The sequence below is a fragment of the Erpetoichthys calabaricus genome, chromosome 4 (assembly GCF_900747795.2).
Source record: "Erpetoichthys calabaricus chromosome 4, fErpCal1.3, whole genome shotgun sequence".
NCBI classification, from domain to species: Eukaryota; Metazoa; Chordata; class Cladistia; order Polypteriformes; family Polypteridae; genus Erpetoichthys; species Erpetoichthys calabaricus.
In genome coordinates this window covers 319,905,786-319,927,929 of record NC_041397.2, presented here as the reverse complement: position 1 = coordinate 319,927,929, position 22,144 = coordinate 319,905,786, and the positions used below count along the sequence as shown (strand labels likewise).

At 40.9% G+C, this 22,144-nt stretch overlaps 2 protein-coding genes across 14 annotated transcripts in view; one reads left to right on the top strand and one right to left on the bottom strand.

Moving 5' to 3' along the window:
* The window catches only part of LOC114641130 (tripartite motif-containing protein 16-like protein), a 353,855-nt gene that overhangs the window by 106,554 nt on the left and 225,157 nt on the right, over positions 1-22,144 (bottom strand). The window contains exon 1 of one of the 10 annotated variants that reach the window (XM_051925853.1): positions 11,292-11,942. The exons of 8 other annotated variants lie outside the window; for them this stretch is intronic. In XM_051925853.1, coding sequence (XP_051781813.1) covers positions 11,292-11,879 — 588 coding nt within the window. In that variant the 5' untranslated portion in view covers positions 11,880-11,942. Of the gene's footprint in view, positions 1-11,291; positions 11,943-22,144 lie in introns of those variants that run through there. One more of the 10 variants, XM_051925850.1, reaches the window with a different exon arrangement.
* Positions 1-22,144, top strand: part of LOC114641128 (tripartite motif-containing protein 16-like) — a 377,528-nt gene that overhangs the window by 163,037 nt on the left and 192,347 nt on the right. The window lies entirely within an intron of this gene.

Sequence of the window (22,144 nt, the reverse complement as noted above, 5' to 3'; positions counted from 1 at the left end):
TTCTTAAACAGAACCTTTCTTTACTTTGCAATACTAACTTTTTCTCTATTTTTGTGTGAGCTCTTTTACTTGTGAAATTTTACTAAACTTTTTAAAACAAAGATATTTTGTCTGTTCAATCAAGCTTTTGCCAGAATCCCATGAAGCTGCAGAACTTTGGTAATTTTGGGTAAACGCAGCTAGAGAGTATTCTTAAACCATCTTCCAGTTACACAATCCCAGTCACTAAAAACATTTAACATTCCCTGCTCCTTTCTTGCCCTGTTACCAAAAGTAGGAACCTGTGATCACTTGGCACCAACCAACACTGAGTTTCACTCAAGGCTTTACTGTCCTTCCTGTCATAACCATAAAATAAGACACACGTTTTCTCTCCATACGTGTTCAATATTAATAATAGTAATATGGCAATAATGAGAAAAAGCACATGATGGAAATATTTATGAGAAGAGCCTGCATGGCATCAGGGTGAGGAGGATGCCTTGTCTCCCGTTACGTGAGCTCGTCTGCCACCCTTCAGTTATACTGGCACAAGTTACACTGGGGGCAAATGCAATGGAGAATACTGACAATGTACACCTTCAGAAGTTGAATAAATAGACTGTACACTGAAGCATTCCATTGCTTCAGACAATATTTCAGACAAACTATGACTTTTGTAAATCATAAAAAATGCACCATAACTACTGTATAAGTAATTACTTTATTGTTTGTTCTCACCAATCATTACAATATCTATACGGTCAATGAACATGGGTGATATGTTTAAAATTATTCAGTTTAAATTAAAATAAAACACTGTCAAGATACTGTATACAGTATTAATAATAGTAACTGAGAAGCATTGGCCTTTAAGAAATATCAGACAAGCTTGAGAACTGTTATTTAGGACAGAATGCATTTTTAACAGCACACACTGTCTGTACTGAGACAAAGTCACAAAAAAAATATCCATCCATCCATCCATCCATCCATCCATCCATCCATCCATCCATCCATCCATTATCCAACCAGCTAAATCCTAACTACAGGGTCACGGGAGTCTGCTGGAGCCAATCCCAGCCAACACAGAGCGCAAGGCAGGAAACAAACCCCAGGCAGGGCGCGAGCCCACCGCAGAGCACACACACCAAGCACACACTAGGGATAATAGAGGATCGCCAATGCACCCAACCTGCATGACTTTGGACTGTGGGAGGAAACCCATGCAGACACGGGGAGAAAATGCAAACTCCACGCAGGGAGGACCCGGGAAGCGAACCACAGGTCTCCTTACTGCGAGCCACCGTGCCGCCCAGGGTATTTATTAAATTTAAAATTTAAATTGCATTTTGTTTTGTTTACAATTTGGTGGCTTGGACCTACGATTCATTTTGGAAACATTTTAAGCAAAGTCTGGGATAAGTAATATACAGCAGATAATCTTGTCAGTATACAGTAGGTATGAAACAAATGTTATGACTGTAATCATTATAATTGCGACCAGTGTTTAGCTTGATATTTTGCTGATTAACATAGAATTTGTAAGTTGGGAGGGGGTGGGGGTTTTGACATTCTGTGGCCAGTTACTTTAGGCAGGAGTGAACATCTCGAGCCAAAACATTTTCTCTTTGGAGATGAAGGTGCATTGGCCCCACATGTCACAAGGCTCCTGTTGGTCTACTTTGAGGAGAAGTGTGATGCACTTGTCATTGATGCTGAGGTAAGTAAACATTAGAATGAGTGTTTTCAATACCCCACTTGGGTGGAGAAGAGTGTCAGGAGTGATTTGTGACAGACGGGTATCAGCAAGAGTGAAAGGGAAGGTCTACAGGACGGTAGTGAGACCAGCTATGTTATATGGGTTGGAGACGGTGGCACTGACCAGAAAGCAGGAGACAGAGCTGGAGGTGGCAGAGTTAAAGATGCTAAGATTTACATTGGGTGTGACGAAGATGGACAGGATTAGAAATGAGGACATTAGAGGGTCAGCTCAAGTGGGACAAAGTCAGAGAGGCGAGATTGAGCTGGTTTGGACATGTGCAGAGGAGAGATGCAGTGTATATTGGGAGAAGGATGCTAAGGATAGAGCTACCAGGCAAGAGAAAAAGAAGAAGGCCTAAGAGAAGGTTTATGGATGTGGTTAGAGAGGACATGCAGGTGATGAGGGTGACAGAACAAGATGACGAGGACAGGAAGATATGGAAGAAGATGATCCGCTGTGGCGACTCCTAACGGGAGCAGCTGAAAGAAGAAGAAGAAGCTTTCTGCTACTCCTGCTGTCCTAGAAAAGACACTCAGCTTGTCAGAAACCCCCAGGACTGATTTGTTCTTGGCATGTACCCTACTGTTCATAACATAGTACACTGGACATTTTGTAAAACAATTGATTTTTGTTTAAACATATTCATAATAATAATAATGAGCTTCATTTATTGAGTGCCTTTCACAAACTCAAGGTCGCTTTACATACAGAGTAAAAAAAAAATTACACAGATGGCAAAAGTTCGTAGAAGAGGAAAGTTTTCAGTTGAAATTTAAAAGTGCAGAAAGAGGAGCAATCTCGGAGAGACTGAGGAAGAGAGTTCCAGATTTGAAGGGCTATAGCAGTGAAGGAGCTGCCTGCCAGGGTGGAGATTCTGGTGTGTGGGACAGTAAGGAGATGACTGCTCGAGGACCTGAGAGAGTGACAAGGAGTATATGAAGGTAGGAGCAGAGTGAGGTTATGCAGGGCTTTGAAGGTGAGAAGCAGAATCTTGAATGTAATCCTTGATGATACCGGTAACCAGTGAAGCTGGGAGAGAACAGGGGAGATGTGAGCAGAATGCTTGGTGTGGCTGCGGAGTTCTGAATGTCCTGTAGTTTCTTTATATATTTTGCAGGGAGACCAATGAAGAAGGAATTACAGTAATCAATACGAGATGTTATGAAACAATGAACCAGAGTTTGAGCTTCATTAAAGGACAGAAATGGACGGAGGTGGGCAACGTTATGGAGATGATAGAGTAAAATTTTGGAAAAAGACCTAACGTGTAGCTCAAAGTTAAATGATGAATCAAACAAAACACCAAGATTTCTGACAATAGGAGCAGGTTTGACAAGTGGACCATCAACAGAAACAGAGAAGTTGGGAGTTTGGGCCTACCAGCAACACTTCAGTTTTTTTGGCATTAAGTTTGAGAAAGTTATTTTCCATCCATACCTTAAGATCAGTGATGCAGTCAGTGAGTGTGCTGGGAGGTGAATCTGTAGGAGATACTAAACATAATTTAAATGTGAATATACCCAAACCCTGATAATATTGCTTTTTTTTAAGGGTCCAAATTGTTAAGTGTGTTGTGAAATACAAAATGTCTGTTTCAGGTGACGCACTAATGACTGCACAGAAGAGGATGCTGAGCCTTGAGAGCCAAGTGATGTGTGAGGGGCGATGATCACCTCCATCTTTTGTGAAGGGAATTGCAGTGATCATCAAGTTTCTACAATATTTGTATACAAAGAAGCAGCATTGACCCTTAATTTCTATGAAGGTTCAAAAAAATATTTGACACGTAAATGGTTTTTGTGCTTTTAAGGGGTGCCAAAACTATTCAGTCTTACTACTTTGCTTTTGTTTGTTTCCGCTTATTCCATACTACTCTGATAGAACTTTTTTCTTATCAAAAGACTGTAATGTAATTTGTGAAATGACAACCTCTTTATGCAAAATTATTTGTAATTTAACAATTGGAGACAACTGTTATTTGTATTTTTTTTAAATACTAGGGGGCTCAGCCCCCTGCTCGCTTTGCTCGCCCACCTCCAGGTTTGATTTACCGGATATACTGTACAATTTAAAGAGATTGTTATTTTCATGGGACTTGTTACATATTCATTATTTTCACTTTTATTTTAAAACTTTAGTAAAATCAACATTTGGAATTAGTGGTGTGCTGCGTGTTCTGCTTGTCGCGCTGTGCGTCGATCATTTAAAAGCCTGTACAGCAGCTGTCCTTCTGTCTCACGTTAAAGTGTCTCTCGCAGGACGTCAAAATGTCTTCCGAGAAGATCACGTCTCGTCTCCCTCCCAAGATTTTTTTTTATAATAGAGACATTTGCACAAGATGGATAATGGGAGCAGAACTAAAACTCAGCACATGGCAAAGAAGACAAAACCAACATGCAGATACAGAGCAGACTATAAAAGTCAGCTTTTCAAATGTTTAATCAAAAAACTTGTAATCTGCAAGTCTGAGTCACCTCTGAAGAAAAATCTTCTGCATTGTGTGACCTATTGATACTGAGGACATTGTGTTTTTATGCAGACATTGTATGTATTTGTTCCTAGTTTTAGTCCTGTTCTGATTATATATTTATACAGTTGTTTTTTTTTGTACACTTGCCAGTCATTCTTTAACTTTCTGAATCATTAGACATCTGTAAACATTCATTAATGAGAACGGACATTATTGGGGTTGATTTATTATATTTGTTTTTTTTGCACAAATTAATTGATACATTGTCCACTCACATTTGTGGGTTTTTTTTTTTATTATCTAACAAACTATTTCTTTATTAAAACTTAACTTGGATATCAGACAGGCTGAATGTGAATAGTTATTTTAAAGTTGTAATATTCTTGCTGGTTTTTCTAAAATGTGCAACAAATTTACTTTGCATTGTCCAGATTTGTTTTTCATAGTGACACGTTTCTTTATCTCTCTATTATAAAAAAAAAATCTTTGGGAGGGAGACTAGGGAGACAAGACTTGATCTTCTCGGAAGACAATTTGAAGTCCCGCAAGAAACACTTTAACTTGCTCCCAGCTCTTAAAAAAATGACAAGCGACAAGCCAAACACACAGCTCACCAGCAGCAGAAAGCCAGCAGATGATTCGACCTCTTCTCCTTGCGTTTGTTCAGCTGCCCCCCTTCACAATGTGAGCGGCAGAAACACGAAGTGGCAAAAGGACAGCTGCTGTACAGACTTTAAAATGATCGACAGGCAGCACGACAGCATCAAAAGCAGAAAGACAGCAGATGATCCAACGGCATCTCCTTAGCATGCGTTCAGCTGCAACCCCTTCACAAAGCAAGCAGCGTTATACATCCTGCAAGAAAGAGATTTAACCACACCCGGGGCCGGAAATTAAGGACAAGTACTGTTTATATAACGTCACGCGAGACAAGGAGGTGAGACATCATTTAAAACAAGTCCACGGACATCTAACCTAGCAGTTGTTGGATTGCTTTTGACAGACACGCTTCATGTGCTCCCAGCTCTTAAAACAAAGACAAGAGACAAGCATAACACGCAGCTCGCCAGCAGCAGAAAGCCAGTAGATGATCCGACGGCATCTCTTTAGCGTGCATTCAGCCACACACCCTTCACAACGCAAGCAGCATTATACGTCCTGCGAGAAAGAGATGTGACCACGCCTGGGGCCGGAAATAAAGGACAAGTATTGATTTTACAAAAGTTTTAAAGTAAAAGTGAAAATAATGCATATTTAACAATTCCAATGAAAATAACAATCTCTTTAAATTGTATATCTGGTAAACCAAACCCGGGGGTAGGCGAGCAAAGCAAGCAGGAGGCAGAGCCCCCTAGTATTCTACAAAGATTAATTTTATTATGGGTTATTTTTGAATAAGACACTCGCCTAATATGAACAGTTGATGATAAAGGAAACTGTAATGGATTGCCATGGGGTTATTTCAATTAAGCACCTGGGTATTGCATTTTATGTAAACATTACAGTACTTTAGTGAAACTTTAAGAGCATTTCACAGAAGATCAATGGCAGTGTACTGTATTGTAGCTACAGTATATTGTTGTTTTTTACTGGTAACTCTGCTAGTTACTGTACAATTTACAGTGATTTTTTTAGAGTGACAGTTAGTAATGGACCTGTCACGTTTCCATCAGCTGTAGTCAGAGTTTTGTTCAGACACTGGTATATGCAGGTTTTAAATTAGGGTTAGAATATCAATGTACATCATTGCACTGGTTTGACTGGTGGGTTTAAATTCCCAATTAGAAGTCTAACAGCATCCAGGGCAGGCTCCTGTATTCTGAAGCTTTCCAGAGAGATTGCCACATAATGATTGGAACCGTATCAATCGAACACATTGGGCCACAGAAATGTGCAATCCCCAATTGTTCAAGGCACCACTACACATACATTAGTGACCCGACTTGGTCGCGACCCGAATGTAATTTCCCCATAATATTGTATGTAAATACAATTAATCCATTCCAGACCGTACAAACTGTATGTAAATATATTTTTTTAAGCACAAAATTAGCTAATTATACCATGGAATGCACAGTGTAATAGTAAACTAAATGTAAAAACATGGAATAACACTGAGAAAACCTTGAACAGAGAACACTAACATTGTAAGAGTTCACGCTACAGCCTTACGAACTGCTTGCTGTAAACACTTTTTTTATGAGTTTTAAGCACAGGGAAAAAATTAAATGCCACTTCTCTTGCAAAACTTTTCAAACCATCCTCTACTGGCTTTAAATTCCTCATCTTCGCCACTTGAAGAAGGATTTAATTTTTCTCAGCAAATCGCCATGAATCTTCCTGGCTTTCTCACGTATGATCTCCTCACTTACGCTATCCCCTGCAAGTTGCTTCTCGTTCAACCACACTAGCAACAGTTTTTCCACCTCTTCCAGCACTTGAAGCCTCTGCTTGGTTAACATTGTAACTCCTTTTGCAACATCAGCTGCTTTGTTAGGCCCTGTATACGCAAACAAAAGAAATTGGGAAACGGTGAATGGGAAATCATTGGCGCGTAGGAACGCGCATAGGGAAATTGGTCACCAGTGTTTTTGTTCGCCACCAGAGCGTGTGGTCGTGAACAGATGAAAAATTTTGGCAAACGTTTTGATGGTAACCTGATTTGTACATGTTTGAAAACGTTCATGATCAGAAGTTCTACTGTATAAGGATAGCAGAAGATGTGCACATACACGTTTACACAGACAAAGAACATTCACAAAAAACACCAAACATAAATCTACGTTACCTTAGTTTGATTTTTTTTGTCTCTCTTATAGGAGAAGGCACATTTGTTGTGATTTTTATTTCTCTAATTATTAAGTAAAGAATTTCCCTATAAATGTCAGTCACTCAAGTCTGGCTTTTAATTGTTCTCATCACAGTTCTGGTCCTTAGAGTGGGTTAGATGGATCAGTTTTATGTGGTGAGCTGCATATGGCTTCTAAAAACTGAGGTGAATTTATAGCTCATATTAGCTATTAAACCAAATCAGGAATTATTGTAACACTATAGGCTTTGTAAAGGACATATGATGCTTCAGCAGGGCTTGAATCACAGTGTTTAAGTGACTTTTATTTTGATAAGTTATTGGGTGTCTTTGGTTTACATAATTAATTGTGCAGTTTTTGCCGGGAATAGGAAAGGAAAATGGTGACATTATGGGGTTCACAAACAAGCACCTCACTGAAAAGTGAACAAGGTTGTAACAAAAGTGCTTTATTGGCGCCGACCCTACACCGACTGACACGAAGGTACGTATAAAATAACACAAAACTGCTTATTTTCTTCACCTGTGGGGCACGTCTTCTCTGTGAACCCCACAGGCCCTAACAGTCCCACAATAAGCACAACACAACCAAACCAAAACATGCCCTTCTTCCACCACCACTCCTCCCATGAAACTTTGTCCTCTCCTCCTGACTCTGGCCATTGAGTGGTGGTGGCTGGTCCCTTTTATAGCCCACCTGTAAGTGTTCCCGGTGCTTGACCACCTGGTTCCAATTGCACTTCTGGGTGGGGCTGAAGACTTGTCCAGCAGGGCTCCGGGACCCATGCAGCACCCCCTGGTGGCCACCCCCGATCCCAACAGGGCTGTGGAGGACTCCATCTCCCATGGAGCCCTGCGGGAAACTGAGGCACAATCGTCAGCCAGGGAGGCTGCCACCAAGCATCCCAGGGGAGGTATTGAGTAGTCCATGGTTGCTCACCCGGAACATGTGTAGAAGGGGCATCCCGGCCGCCTTCCACAAGATATTAATTTCTCTGTGTTATATGTAAAACAAAAGTTACAAATATTTATGGTAAGTTATTTACATGCTTTTTATTTTGTACTTTGCCTTTATAGCTGTTATGGTGTGTTTATGAAACAACGTCATGGAAACAGTAATAAAAATTCATAAACCATCAGTCTCAGAATGATCATTCAGCCGGCTTCCTAAGCCAAAGTCATTGTGCATGACTGAATTTAACTGCCTTTTATCTCACCTCACGATATATTGTGATTGTGAGATAGTGGTGAGTGATTTTAATATTGGCATAGAGTGTATCAAACCAACACCTTCAGGAAGTTCTTTACACACCTCCTGGATTTGATTGGGTTTTACCAAATTTTAAAGCTCAGAGTCCATCTCGCAGTCATATGTTACTTGGAATTATCACTGATGGTGTTGACCTTCAAAATGTCCTTACTGCTCCACTAAATTAATGAAGAATAATAATACACTTTATTTATATGACATTTTTTCCTTGTTGAAGACATTTTGATCTCTAATAATTAATTAATTATATTGTGTAAGAATCCAGACTCCAAGACCAGGCTGTTTCTAACGAGTAGCAGTTTGTGTGAGGAACTAATGTGATGTGGGAGACAAGACCCTGAAGGTTGCTGAGGGCTGTGTTGGTGTTACCGGTGTTCCCAGAAAGAGGTGTTTCATCTCGTAGGGCACCCTGGATATCACCAAGAGGAGTCGCAGCACACGGCTCAATGGCAACTCTGGTCTGTACTGGGAACTTAGAGAGACGGCTGCGAGGACTCTGAGGGCAGATAAAGAGGCATTTGTTAGAGGAATCTGTGAGCAAGTGACACACCATCTGTGGTCTAATGACCCACGTCATGCTCACATAGTAATCGAAGCATTACACACATTCGAATCTGTTCCTCAAAGAGTCGCAGTCAGGGCAGCTGACAGAACGGTCCTTATGGATGACACTGCAGTTGTGACCCACTGGGCTGGCTACTTTGAGCAGTTGTTCAAAGCTGATCCTCAGGCTAGGACGTTGGATATTTCTGAGTCCACGGTTCTTGAGGTTGATCCTTCAATTAGCTGTGAACAACCCAATCTCACTGAGATTGCACAGGTGGTGAACCAACTGAGGGTAGTGAAGGCTGAAGGGATCTGTGGTATCCGGGGTGAACTTCTCCAGGCTGGTGGTAAGGCTGTCCTCCTGGCATTGCAAACAATCTTTGCTTCCATTTGGGAAACTGGCATCATCCCATCTGACTGGAAAATGGGACTTGTCATCCCTATTTGGAAAGGGAAGGGTGATCGCCTGGATTACAGCAACTACAGGGGGACAACACTGCTCTCTGTGCCGGGCAAAGTCCTTGCTAGGGTCATCCTCAATAGGATCTGTGATCCACTTGTTCACCTACCAGCGACCGGAACAGTCTGGTTTTATGCCTAAGAAGTCTACCATCGACCGCATCCTGGCACTGAGGGTTCTCATGGAGCGCAAACGCGAATATCAGCAGAGTTTCTTAGTAGCTTTTGTCGATTTTCGTAAAGTGTTCGACTCAGTTGATCGAGCTGCCCTGTGGAACATCCTGAGGGTTCGCGGGATCCCCTCGAGGTTGCTGGATATCATGGCCAGCCTGTACACTGGTACTGTGAGTGCTGTGCAGATTGGAGGCAGAACCTCTGCATTTTTCCCAGTTGATTCCGGAGTTCGTCAGGGGGGTGTTCTGCTCCTACTCTGTTCAGTGCTTGTATGGACTGGGTGTTGGGCAAGGTCATGGGGTCCAGTGGCTGTGGGGCATCTGTTGGTGAAGAAAGATTCACGGATCTTGACTTTGCTGATGATGCTGTGATCTTCGCAGAATCAGTGGAGGCTCTGATCGGTGTGCTCGAGAGACTGAGCAAGGAGTCTGAGTGTCTGGGCTTGCAAGTGGCCTGATAAAAATCAAGAGCTGGGCCTTTAATGACCTCTTGGGCACAGCCATCAGCAGTGTGTCTGTCTCTGGAGAGAGTGTCGACCTCATTGAGAGGTTTACTTACCTCGACAGTGACATTCATGACTCTGGTGACTCTTCCTATGAAGTCAGTAGACAGATTGGAAAAGCATGGGGGGGTCATGAGGTCACTGGAAAGGCGTGTGTGGTGCTCCCGATATCTGAGCAAAAGGACGAAGGTCCAAGTCTTTAAAGTCCTGGTGCTTCCTGTCTTGCTATATGGTTGCGAAACATGGACGCTGTCCAGTGACCTGAAACGAAGACTGGACTCCTTTGGTACTGTGTCTCTCCGGAAAATCCTTGGGTACTGTTGGTTTGACTTTGTGTTGAATGAGCGGTTGCTCATAGAGTCCCAAATGAGGCACATTACCTGCATTGTGAGGGAGTGTCAGTTACGGCACTACGGCCATGTGGCATGTTTCCCAGAGGGTGTTCCAGCTCGTAAGATCATCATTGTTGGGGACTTGAGTGGCTGGACCATGCCAAGGGGTTGCCCATGTAACACCTGGCTGTGGCAGATAGAGGGTCATTTCCGGAGGGTGGTCTGCCTGGGGGGTTGCCAACCGGGATCCCGAGTTGTTTCGATGTGTAGTGGGAGTGACAATGAGCTGTACCAGTGCATGCTCCCCAATTTGACTTGACTTGACTTGTGTAAGAATCTAAGACAATTCTGGTGTCCAAAATAGGTTTTTTGACAAGTGACTGTAACTTCTCTCTTAAAAAGGCCTGAGATCAGCCAAATGCAAACTGAAATTCTTTAAAAACCTACAACCAAGACAAAGGCAAGCAAGCAGCTAAGCACATGCATTCTGTATGTAGCAGCACTATAGAGTGCCTCTAATCATGTAGTAAAACCTTGAGGTTTTAAATTTTGTTTTGGGTGACACTGCATGGTGACTTACTACACTTACACTAGTCAACCGTAGCATCATCTTGTTAAGAACACCTCATTCGGGTCAGAATATTAAATAATGTCAATCACATTCATATTATGGGCCAGTTTTGGTCTGCAGGCTGTAGTTTTCCCACCAGTTCCTTAGATGCTTAAAAGAAAACTGATGAGAGCACAAAGAAACTGAGCTTAGCTTAATGAGACCCTCAGCTCACTCAGCGGCACATGGATATTACTGGGTGTCCCATCCTGGGCTGTTTCATGACTTGTACCCAGTGTCACTGGGACAGACTCCACCTCAGTACTATCTGTAATTATGAAATTAGGTTTATAAGGTGGATGAATAGACCAAATGTAAACACCCCTTAACTTCTGTTATTTAGTTATTTAGATTAAAAAGTAAAACCCCACTCACCTCTTTTTCTTCTCTTTGTGTCTCCAGCTCCACCATTTCATGATTTTTATGTCCAGTCACCACACACATCATACAGATATATGTCTCATCAGTTTTGCAAAATATCTCCAGACTTTTCTGATGTTTTGCACAGAGTTTCTCCTTCAGATTTCCATCAGGATCAGTCAGCTTGTGGTGTTTCAGGGCGTCTCCTTCATAGTGAGGCTGCAGGTGAGTCTGACAGAAAGATGCCATACAGGTCAGACAGGACTTCACCGCCTTGAACTTCTTCCCAGTACAAGCGTCACACTCCACGTCTTCAAGGCCAGCATAATTCTGGGACAGAGGAGGTGGAGAAGGAGAGACTGCCGTCTTTTTTAGTTTCTTAATGACTTCATTCAGCAGAGTGTTTCTTCGTAGAGCAGGTCTCACAGTGAACATCTCTCTGCACTGAGGACATCTGCACACTTGACTCTGATCCCAGTAGTCTGTGAGGCACTTCAGACAGAAACTGTGACCACAGGAGATTGAGACCGGGTCAGTCAGGGTGTCCAGACACACCGAACAGGTGAACTCATCCTCTGATACAAGCAGCTGGGCTTCAGCCATCGTCAGTCTGAGGCGAGACAGGCAGAGAGAATCAGTCAGACAAACAAGGAAATGACTTGTGAAGAAACAAAAGCGAAAGTTTGTCTTTACTTGGTGAGATGGAGGAGGAGATTTAAAGAGAAACCTGAGAGCTCACAAAGAAAACATCTGAGGAGACAAAGAAGATGAACAGGTAATGTGAGGCAGGAGCCAAGAGAGTGATGGTCACTATGTGACAATATGACTTGTAGTAACAGAAGAGACAAACCGTTCCAGGGTGTTCTTTAAAGTTGAATTCATCTCAGTATTTCCTTTTTATGTATTACATACTGCAGTCCACATTAGACAGACAGAGCTCAGTGCACATTTGCAAATGAAATAAAATGAAAATACATGAATCAGAATAAACAGATTTGCATGTCACCATGCTGGTCCTCTTTATTAGTCAAATTGCCCATCCCATAATATGTTCTCCTCTCTTGCTTATCAGAGTTGAGTGAACAGTGTGGTGAGGAGAATCAACTGACTGATGTTACTACATCAAATAATGAATTTTTGTTTTTTTCTTTTTCCATGTTAGTAATTTATCAGATTATTCAAAAAAGCCCTCTGCTATTAACGCTAGAAGTACCAAAGTGTTAGAAAAAACTCATAAATCCGGCCAATGATGAAAGAAATGTTGAACACATACCTAAAACACAAACTTTTTTCCATATTTTACTACTAACAACAACAACAACATTTATGTATATAGCACATTTTCATACAAAAAAGTAGCTCAAAGTGCTTTACATAATGAAGAAAAGAAAAATAAAAGACAAACTAAGAAATTAAAATAAGACAACATTAGTTAACAAAGAAAAAGAGTATGATCCAATGGGCAGGGAGGACAGAAATGTTGTGCACTTTTATGGAAGATTTTATTAAACAATTATCATGTCCTAGCACAGCAATAGCCGAGGTCTTCTTCTGTGTCGTTGTCGCTCCTACAAGGCGCGGGGGTGAAGTTTACTTGAGCGGCACAACGTGGGGTTGATGTTACACCAATTTCAGATGGCGAGGATGGTTTATCCAGCAGCCGAGCCTTCAAATCCTTAAGGTATCTTTGTCTGGACAGGAGTTTCTGAATCTGTTTGTTGAGTGCCTGAAGTTCTTCTACGACGATGGCAACGCAATTCATCTCACTGTCGGCCATTGCCTGCTTCTGCTTCCGCTTCGTGCCCTAGGAAGAAAGAGAGAGAGTGAGATTGGTTAGTGGGTTATACCCACTAACGATAACATTTTGACATGAAGTGTATAATTTGTGAAGACTGAAGTCCAAATATTAAATAAATACTTTCACAAAAGATACAAGTATAACAAAACAACTGTGCTTTTATTCAAGACTATAACCGAAGAAAAAGAAATCGGGTTAGTGTGGGCTTTTGTCGTGACCTATTTGGTAGGATAGCGGTAGGAGCTGCTGACTCCTATTTTGAAGGTCCCGGGTTCGAGACTTAATGTGTTCCAAAATAAACATTTTGTGTATTGAGCTGCTCTTATTGTTAGTATTATACAATAAAAACATACATTTGATTTGAGTCTGTAACAGAAGGTGTAAATATATGGTACTTGTAAAGGTTAGTATTTTTTTATTCAGTTTTATTTAACATGGAAAAAAGTTTGTCTTTTAGGTATGTGTTCAACATTTCTTTCATCCTACACTTACATAGACAGTACATTTTTGTAGACACGGAACACACATGAAATGCATGTGTTCCAAATAACAATATACTTTTTAGCCTATACAGCTCTAGGAGTCCCGGATAAACAAGGCTTCAGTTGGGAGATGTTTCTGTCATTTCTAAACTGTGGGTGCGATGGTATAGCAGGCTGCTTGCTGCTTGGGCTTATCAACACATTTACAAGACAAAAGAAGCTGATGGAGAGGTGCGAAGGGATTTAAGGTGGACCAGTTTTGCGATTTTTTTTATTCGTAAGCTTTGGAAATTCTAGTGATAAACTCCGTCAAGGTTACTGAAGCCCACTCGGTTTAATAAACAGAATAATATGATTACTTGATAAACACAATGATTATAGAAATATGAAAATTGCTTGTGAACTGACATAAAAGAGGGTCCACAAGACAGAGAGACAGACAGACACCAAGCACAGGAGAAGCCCTGGATGTTTACAGCTTCTTCACAGGTTTTCAGATTTTCTTGGTCCTACAAGCTTTTCAGTGCAGCACTTCACTTTGAATTTTAGCCTGGCATCACAGTCAGCTCGGCCTGCTCAAATGTACCGTCTTGTTGTGACATAAGCCTTGTGAAAATCTTAAGTTTACCTGACCCCGTCTTGAGTTTGATTTAGTGTCAAGTTTCAGATCCAGTACCTGCTTTTAAGTGACATATTTTTTTCCCATCAGAGTCAGTCAGAGTCCAGTTATAAAGTTAATACAATTTAAAAATATTGCAATACACATCCATATAAAAACCATGCAGCTGCCTGGATCTTACAGGTGCATTTATTAATTCTTTGGAGACAATGCTACTAGAGCTCTGTCATTTTTACTGATCAGCAAACTGTTTTCCTGCTCTCTGACAGGACACTTGTGACACTCACTCTACTCAGCAGGACATCTGTGGAGTTTTTGCAGTGTCTTTTACAGACAGTAGACAACTCTGACTGGCACCAGTCACTACCTGATTTGGACCAGAAACCCAATTTAAAGCACATGCAACAACAAAAGATGCAGAGAGGCATTCTGGGATATTTCCGGATGTTTTCAGGATTTAGAAATACCTCTTTATGCTCACAACCAACTACATATCTCAGAAGCTAGTGTCATAAACGGTCTCAGACAGCTATAGGCTGTTTCGCTTGTTGGCACAAAGACGCGAGCGGTGCTTCCAGCTTAGGCTGAGTTTATACTTCACACGATGTGACGCGTGCTCCAGTGGATGCTACTGCTATGCAAACATTGTACTGTTTACACTTGCACTTTACATATATTTACGTTATTACTTTACACTTTATGTAAATCTGGAAGATTCTACCAGGTGGCAGTGCAAGATATCATCACTGTGAGAAAACGTTTGCCTTCCCTGTGTTGTGAATTGCCCAAAACATCCATTAAATTCCAAGGACACCTTGCCACAATGTCTTTGAAAAGGATGTTTAAAACTAGAATCCCTGAAGCCTACAAAAAAACTTGTAATCCCGGCCCAACTTAAATCCCTTCACACCTCTCCATCAGTATCATTTTTTTACAAATCAGCACAAGCAGCAAGCAGCCTACTGTCCCATCGCCCCCACCGACACAGCTGAAGTCAGTCGCAAAATTCTCAAAGCTCAAGTGTGTGTATCTGGCAGTGAGGTGCCTGGAGTTGTATAGGGTAGATAATATATCGCTATTTGGAATACTTGCATTTCATGAGTGTTCCATGTCTACAACAATCTGTGTGAGTGTAGGATGACAGGAACTGGTGAACACATAGCTAAAAAAGAAACTTTTCCCATGTTATACTAATAATGATGTGAAGTGTATAATGTGTGAAGAATAATCAAATAAACATGTGCGCTGTTTTATTCAAGAATATAACCAAAGGAAAAAAAAAGCATTCGATTTACATGTTGCTGTAAAAGAGTTAAAAACCCAACCTCAAATATCAATCAACAGGAAGTCAATGTCTTCTTGAATGGTGTAGAGGTAAGAACTGCTCCCTTATAACCTAAAGGTTCTGGGTTCAAGGCTGGGTCCTCCTTGATTTGAGTAGTGAGCTGCTATTATTATTACTATAATATAATAAAAACATACATTTGATTTGAGTCTGTAACACCCGGTGTAAATTTTGGCTACTTGTAAAAGTTAACGCTTGTTTTTTTATTATTCAGTTTTATTCTCTCAGTGACGTTCACTTGATAAAACGAACTTGCCTCTCTCTCTCCATTCTTTTCACAAGAGCAGCGATAACCACAGTTGGTGCTGTGATTGATGTCTTCTCAGATCTATTTGTTGTACCGACAATCAAAGACATGATGTCCTGTTACTGCTATCAGACTATCATGCGGCATTTGCTTTGACAACAAAGACACCCGTGCAGAACATGTGAAAAACAGATTTGCTGAGATCGCAGACATCTGGCAACGTTTTGATGAGAACTATGTTTTGAGTTACAACTCAGGGCAAAGACTTTCCGAGTCTGTGGTCATAAAGTTTATGGAGCCATTTCTGGACAAAGGCAGAACCGTAACAACAGACAGCTTCTTCACAGCGCTAATAGACTGCTGTAACACAACGCAACTCTGCTTGACACTATAAAGTAAAATGGGACTTCCACCTGCAAATTAAGTCACTTCAGTACACGAGCAATTCACCACGCTAATGATTAGATTTGACAGTGCTATGCTGAGGGTGTATGCCTCACACCACGATAAAGAGATTTGAGCTGGGAGAAGTTTGTGACTGACTTCAGTTCCATTGGTGGGGGCAATGGTAGAGAAGGCTGCTTGCTGTTTGTGCTGATCGACACATTTACAAAACAAAAGACGCTGATAAGGAGAGGTGTGAAGGAATTTAAGGTGGGCCGGGATTACGATTTTTTTCGTAGACTTCAGAGATTCTAATGTTAAAGGGGTCTGCGTTTAGAGTCGTCATCATTTTCTTCAGCTGCTCCCTGTTCTTTAATATGTGTGGCTGAAGTGAAAAGAGGAGAGAACTGTTGAATTGTTCATCTTACTTGGTGAGAGCTTTCTGATAACACTTCAGTTTCAGTACTTCACAAATGCATCTACTACTCATCTACTATTATGTAACAAGACCACAACAAAGACTTCTTTGGGTCTTCATAACACTTACATAGCTATAGTAAAGTGTTTATACATTTCTGCAATTTGGACTGCTTTCGTAATTTCACTTTGGAGAGGTTTGAGGTGGCTTACCACAGATGTGTTTAAGACCTGTGATTCCTTCATATTCATAATCAAGGTGACCACCATGACAGTACACCACACTGTAAACAGGTGAATGACCACCGGACTGATGCTTTGTGAATGTGAGTAAGACCAGAAGAAGCCTTTGTGAAGGTCTTGTTACATGACAGGATTCGAGTAATGGGAACATTTCTGCAGCACCTAAAGTGTTACTGGTTTCCTGTGATTCTTAGTCTGGAAGTGGACGTCATTTTCACAGCTCACATTGACTGTATGTTGTCTGCTTGCTAGCTTTGTGATTCACGGTTATTAATTTGACTTCTTGATTTCAGGACTGTGCCTTTTTATTATGTAACTGTAAATCTTCTGACTTGTTATGGGAGGGGAGTAAAAGGTTAGCAATGTGGTTTTATTATACAGTATTTATATTTACTTTTTAGTTTGACAGTTCATACATCTCTGCTAGGAGACTAAAGTGCCCACCTCAGTGATGTCTCTGTTGTTGTTTCTCTTTTATTATAAAAACCATCTGCTGACTCTGTGCTCTTTAAGAACATAAGACATCTGACATATGAGAGAAGAGACCATTCAGTCCATTTGTCACTCATTTGTTTTTCGCTGTTAGCTAAGATGTCAGCATATGTCATCAAGACCCTTCTCAAAGGATCTCAAGGTTTCTGTCTTTCTTGTAGGGTGGTGACCAGCACTGCATACAACACTACAGAGGTGGTCTCACTAGTTCACTATTTAGTCAAAACCTAATGGCCCTTGATTTATATTCAACAGTTTTTATGATAAAATCTAAAGTTTGATTTGCCCTTTTAATGGCTTCTGCACATTACTTAGCTGATGACAATGTAGCATCAACATACATCTCTAAATCCTTTCAGAGGTTACTTCCTGTAGCTCGGTGTCTCCCATCTTGTATTTATAATTGATGTTCCTTTTGCCCACATGCTGCACTTTGCACTTTTAGACATTAAACTGCATTGTCCAAGTGTCCTCCCAGTTCTGAAGATTGTCCAGGCCTTTCTGAATTGTTTTTACTTCTTCTTTAGTGTCTGCCATTCCCTCAATTTTTGAGTCATCAGCAAATTTGACAAGTTTACTATCTGTACCAAAATCAAAGTCATTAATGTAAATCAGAAAAACTAACGGACCAAGAACCAACCTCTGAGGGAATTCACTGATGACTTGATTCTCCTCTTATCTATGCTCTTTGTCTCTCATTGGTTGACCAACTTGAGCTCCAGTTTTGGAGGTTACCTCTGATGCCCACAGCTTCTAATTTCAGAATTAACGGAGTCACATGCACTTTAGAAGATTTTTCTGATGTTTCCTTAACTTGTCTGATGGTGTCTATCTAAGAAGTCTTGGGGTTCATTATGTCTTTAGCTCTTTGAGCTCTTAGATTTGGAATTAGGCTTTTGATTTATTGTTTACAATGTTGCATTTTAAGATTCCTTTAAATTTTGCTCTCTGTGTCAAAATGTTGGGATTATTTATAGATTTGACTTTTAGAGTTTAGTGATTTAACCTTCTTAGTATTGAGGTCTGAGTTTATTTTTTGGACTCAATATTTTAAAGTTTCTTATGCATTCTGTTTTATCTAATTCTGAGATTCTTAGATAAGAATTACAGAAATATGCACTTTCTGTATATTTTTTCTTTCATTTTAATACTTATAATTTAGTTCCTTTTTGACTGTTATCTCCTTATTGTTATCTTCTTCCTTGTTTATTGTTGCTCATGTTTGTCACATTCCCTGTTGAAATGGATGTGTGGAGTTACAAAAAAGGACTGAGTAAGAAATGAGACAATCAGCAGGACAACAAAAGTGGGAGAGAAAGTACAGGAAAGAAGGTAGAAGTGGTACGGAAATGTGCCGAACATAGACAAGGAATATGTGGGCAAAAGAGTGATGGGAATGGGTAAGAGAAAATGTAAAAAGAAAGCAAAGTAGGCCAAAGTGGAAGCGGATGGATAAAGTAAAAGAAGATTTTGATGGAAAAGCTCTGACTGGGGAGGTGGTGTAGGACTGAGCTGTTTGGAGACCGCTGATCAGGCACATTAATCCCACATAGATGTGGAAAAAATGATGATGATTATGAAGAAGAAGAAGTGGTGTTTGTGAAGCCTTCAAATTTTTTCCATTAAATACACATATATTTTGGTAACTATTAAGTAACTGGGCTGTTAAGGGCTGTTCAGTCCCTGTACGATCGGTGTCAGAGCTTGGTCCGCATTGCCGGCAGTAAGTCAAACCCGTTTCCAGTGAGAGTTGGACTCCGCCAGGGCTGCCCTTTGTCACCGATCTTTTCATAACTTTTATGGACAGAATTTCTAGGCGCAGCCAGGGCGTTGAGGGGGGTCCGGTTTGGTGGGCTCAGGATTGGGTCACTGCTTTTTGCAGATGATGTTGTCCTGTTTGCTTCATCAGGCCGTGATCTTCAGCTCTCTCTGGATCGGTTTGCAGCCGAGTGTGAAGTGGCTGGGATGAGAATCAGCACCTCCAAATCCGAGACCATGGTCCTCAGCTCAGGGTTGGTAGCGAGATCCTGCCCCAAGTGGAGGAGTTCAAGTATCTCGGGGTCTTGTTCACGAGTGAGGAAAGAATGGAGCGTGAGATCGACAGGCGGATCGGTGCGGCATCCGCAGTAATGCGGGCTCTGCATCGGTCTGTCGTGGTGAAAAAGGAGCTGAGCCGCAAGGCGAAGCTCTCAATTTACCAGTCGATCTATGTTCCTACCCTCACCTATGGTCATGAACTATGGGTAGTGACCGAAAGAACGAGATCGCGAATACAAGCGGCTGAAATGAGTTTCCTCCGCAGGGTGTCTGGGCTTTCCCTTAAAGATAGGGTGAGAAGCTCAGTCATCCAGGAGGGGCTCAGAGTAGAGCCGCTGCTCCTCCGCATCGAGAGAAGTCAGATGAGGTGGCTCGGGCATCTGATCAGGATGCCTCCTGGACGCCTCCCTGGTGAGGTGTTCCGGGCACGTCTAACCGGGAGGAGGCCCCGGGGAAGACCCAGGACACGCTGGAGGGACTATGTCTCTCGACTGGCCTGGGAACGCCTTGGGATTCTCCCGGAAGAGCTAGAAGAAGTGGCCAGGGAGAGGGAAGTCTGGGCATCTCTGCTCAAGCTGCTGCCCCCGCAACTCGACCTCGGATAAGCGGGAGACAATGGATGGATGGATGGATATTAAGTAACTTGTTGTTTTTTTTTATTTCCTAATGGGACTGTTTAACATCATACTGCAGCAGTGTCTCTTTGACCAAACAGTGAACTTTGTGAGCTGGAATGTCACAGGTCTCAATCATGATCTAAAGAGAAAAAGTATTTTCTCACCTAACAAGCCTAAATGTTAAGATATTAATTTTACAGAATACTCACTCAAGATGTAAGGAGCAGTTTCAGTGGCACAGTGATTGGATTTGCCAAATGTTTCACTCCAGCTATAGTGTACAAAGAAAATTAGAGGTGTGGGAATTTTAATACATAAAACAATCGCATTTATAGTTTCAGATGTAGTTTCTGATCCTGAAGGGTGATTTATCTTGGTGACAGGTAATTTATTTAACTCTAAAGTAATTCTGATAAATATCTACGCACCTAATGTGGATGACAGAGATTTCATCCAAAATGTATTTGCATCTATGCCTAATGTGAACTCTCAAAATTATAATGGCCAGAGACTTTCACTGTGTTTTAAATCCAGAATAGCATAGCTATATAGTCTTCAGCTACAGTGATGATAACATCTAATACTACAAAAACAATCATACAGTTTGTAATGGATCATAACTTATCAGATCCATGGAGATTTTTAAATCCAAACTCAAGAGTATATTCCTTCTTCTCACCAGTACATCATAGATACTTAATAATTGCTCATTACTTTATTGATAATAATTTATTGCCCACTCTGAAACCTTGCAAGTATGATGCTATAGTTATCTTTGAACATGCCCTTGTGATCATGGAGGTTAAATCACTATGCCCTAAACCCTCATCTCGTAGCTGGTGTCTTAACCCGTCTTTAGCTGATGAGCACTATACAGAACTAATCTCCAAGTAAATTGATTATTTTTAGAGACAAATGCATCCTCAAAGTTTTCTGCAGTAATACTCTGGGAAACTCTGAAGACTTTTTGAAGAGGACAGATTATTTAATATCTCTGCAATTCCTTCACATGTTGCTCTTTGTAAATGTCAACACATTCATCAAAACAAATCTTATTAAATCTTATTAAAGTGAAATATAATAACTGTCTGTGCTTCCATCATAAAGTTAGGGGCCTGAAATGCAAGAGCTAAACCTTTGAAGATTTTGTTTAATTTGAACAGAATGTAATAATAATAATAATAATAATAATAATAATAATAATAATACATTTATTTATATAACACCTTTCCCATGCTCAAGGTGCTTCACAGAGTCTTAGAAAAAAAACAGCAGGGTATATGTAACATTGGATACAAATGTTTTCCTGAATAGAACAATGAAACAGATAATAAAGCATTAAATAGAATAAAGGTCAATAAACCAGAGTAAAATACTAAATTCAACACTAAAAGAAAAACTTAACAAATAACCTAATTTGTGATATAACAGACACACAAATTATCCTGAGCACCTGGACAGGGAGGTAAACTGAAAGAAAGGGCAGAATGTTAAGTTAAAAGCCTTATAGATGAGTTTTACGTTGTTTTTTAAAAGAATGAATGGAGTCAGCTTGTACCGCTGCCCTGGGAGAAACAACTAAACCCCGGGATAAGCACGATTAGAAAACTGCTAATGTAAAGCAGTTCAATATATAAAATCTATCGGGCAACGTGACCAACGCTCGTCCTCTTATTGATTTCCCCACCACCAGTCCCAGCTTAGCATTAACAACAAATCATATTACAACACAAAGAAGAAGCAAAAGAATAACACATATATTATCATACATGAAAAAAACCAAACAAACAAATACAGAACAATCAAACCCCCCTCCTTTCTGGTTTAAACGCGCAATGTTCATGAATCATAGAAACCAGTTCAACCAAACGGAATTACTGTCCTTATTGTGCAGGGCAAAGAGAAACCATAAGGGAATACGCTGGCCGTCGAGCCGGTAACAAAAAAGTTCAATCCTACCAGTCCAAGTATTCCAGCGAAATCAAAGGAAGAAAAAAAAAGGTCCGTCTTCAGAGACGCGTCTCCCTTGTGTCACTGAGTCTTCAAAGAAAAAAAAGAACTTGTTCCAGTAGATATTTTTTCTTGGCGCTACCTCGTCTCTTCTCTTTGCTCCACCACAAGATGTCTCTCTTTCTCCCCTTCTTTTCCGGTTTTTAACCGCCCTGACCGAGTTATGACCTCCCCCTT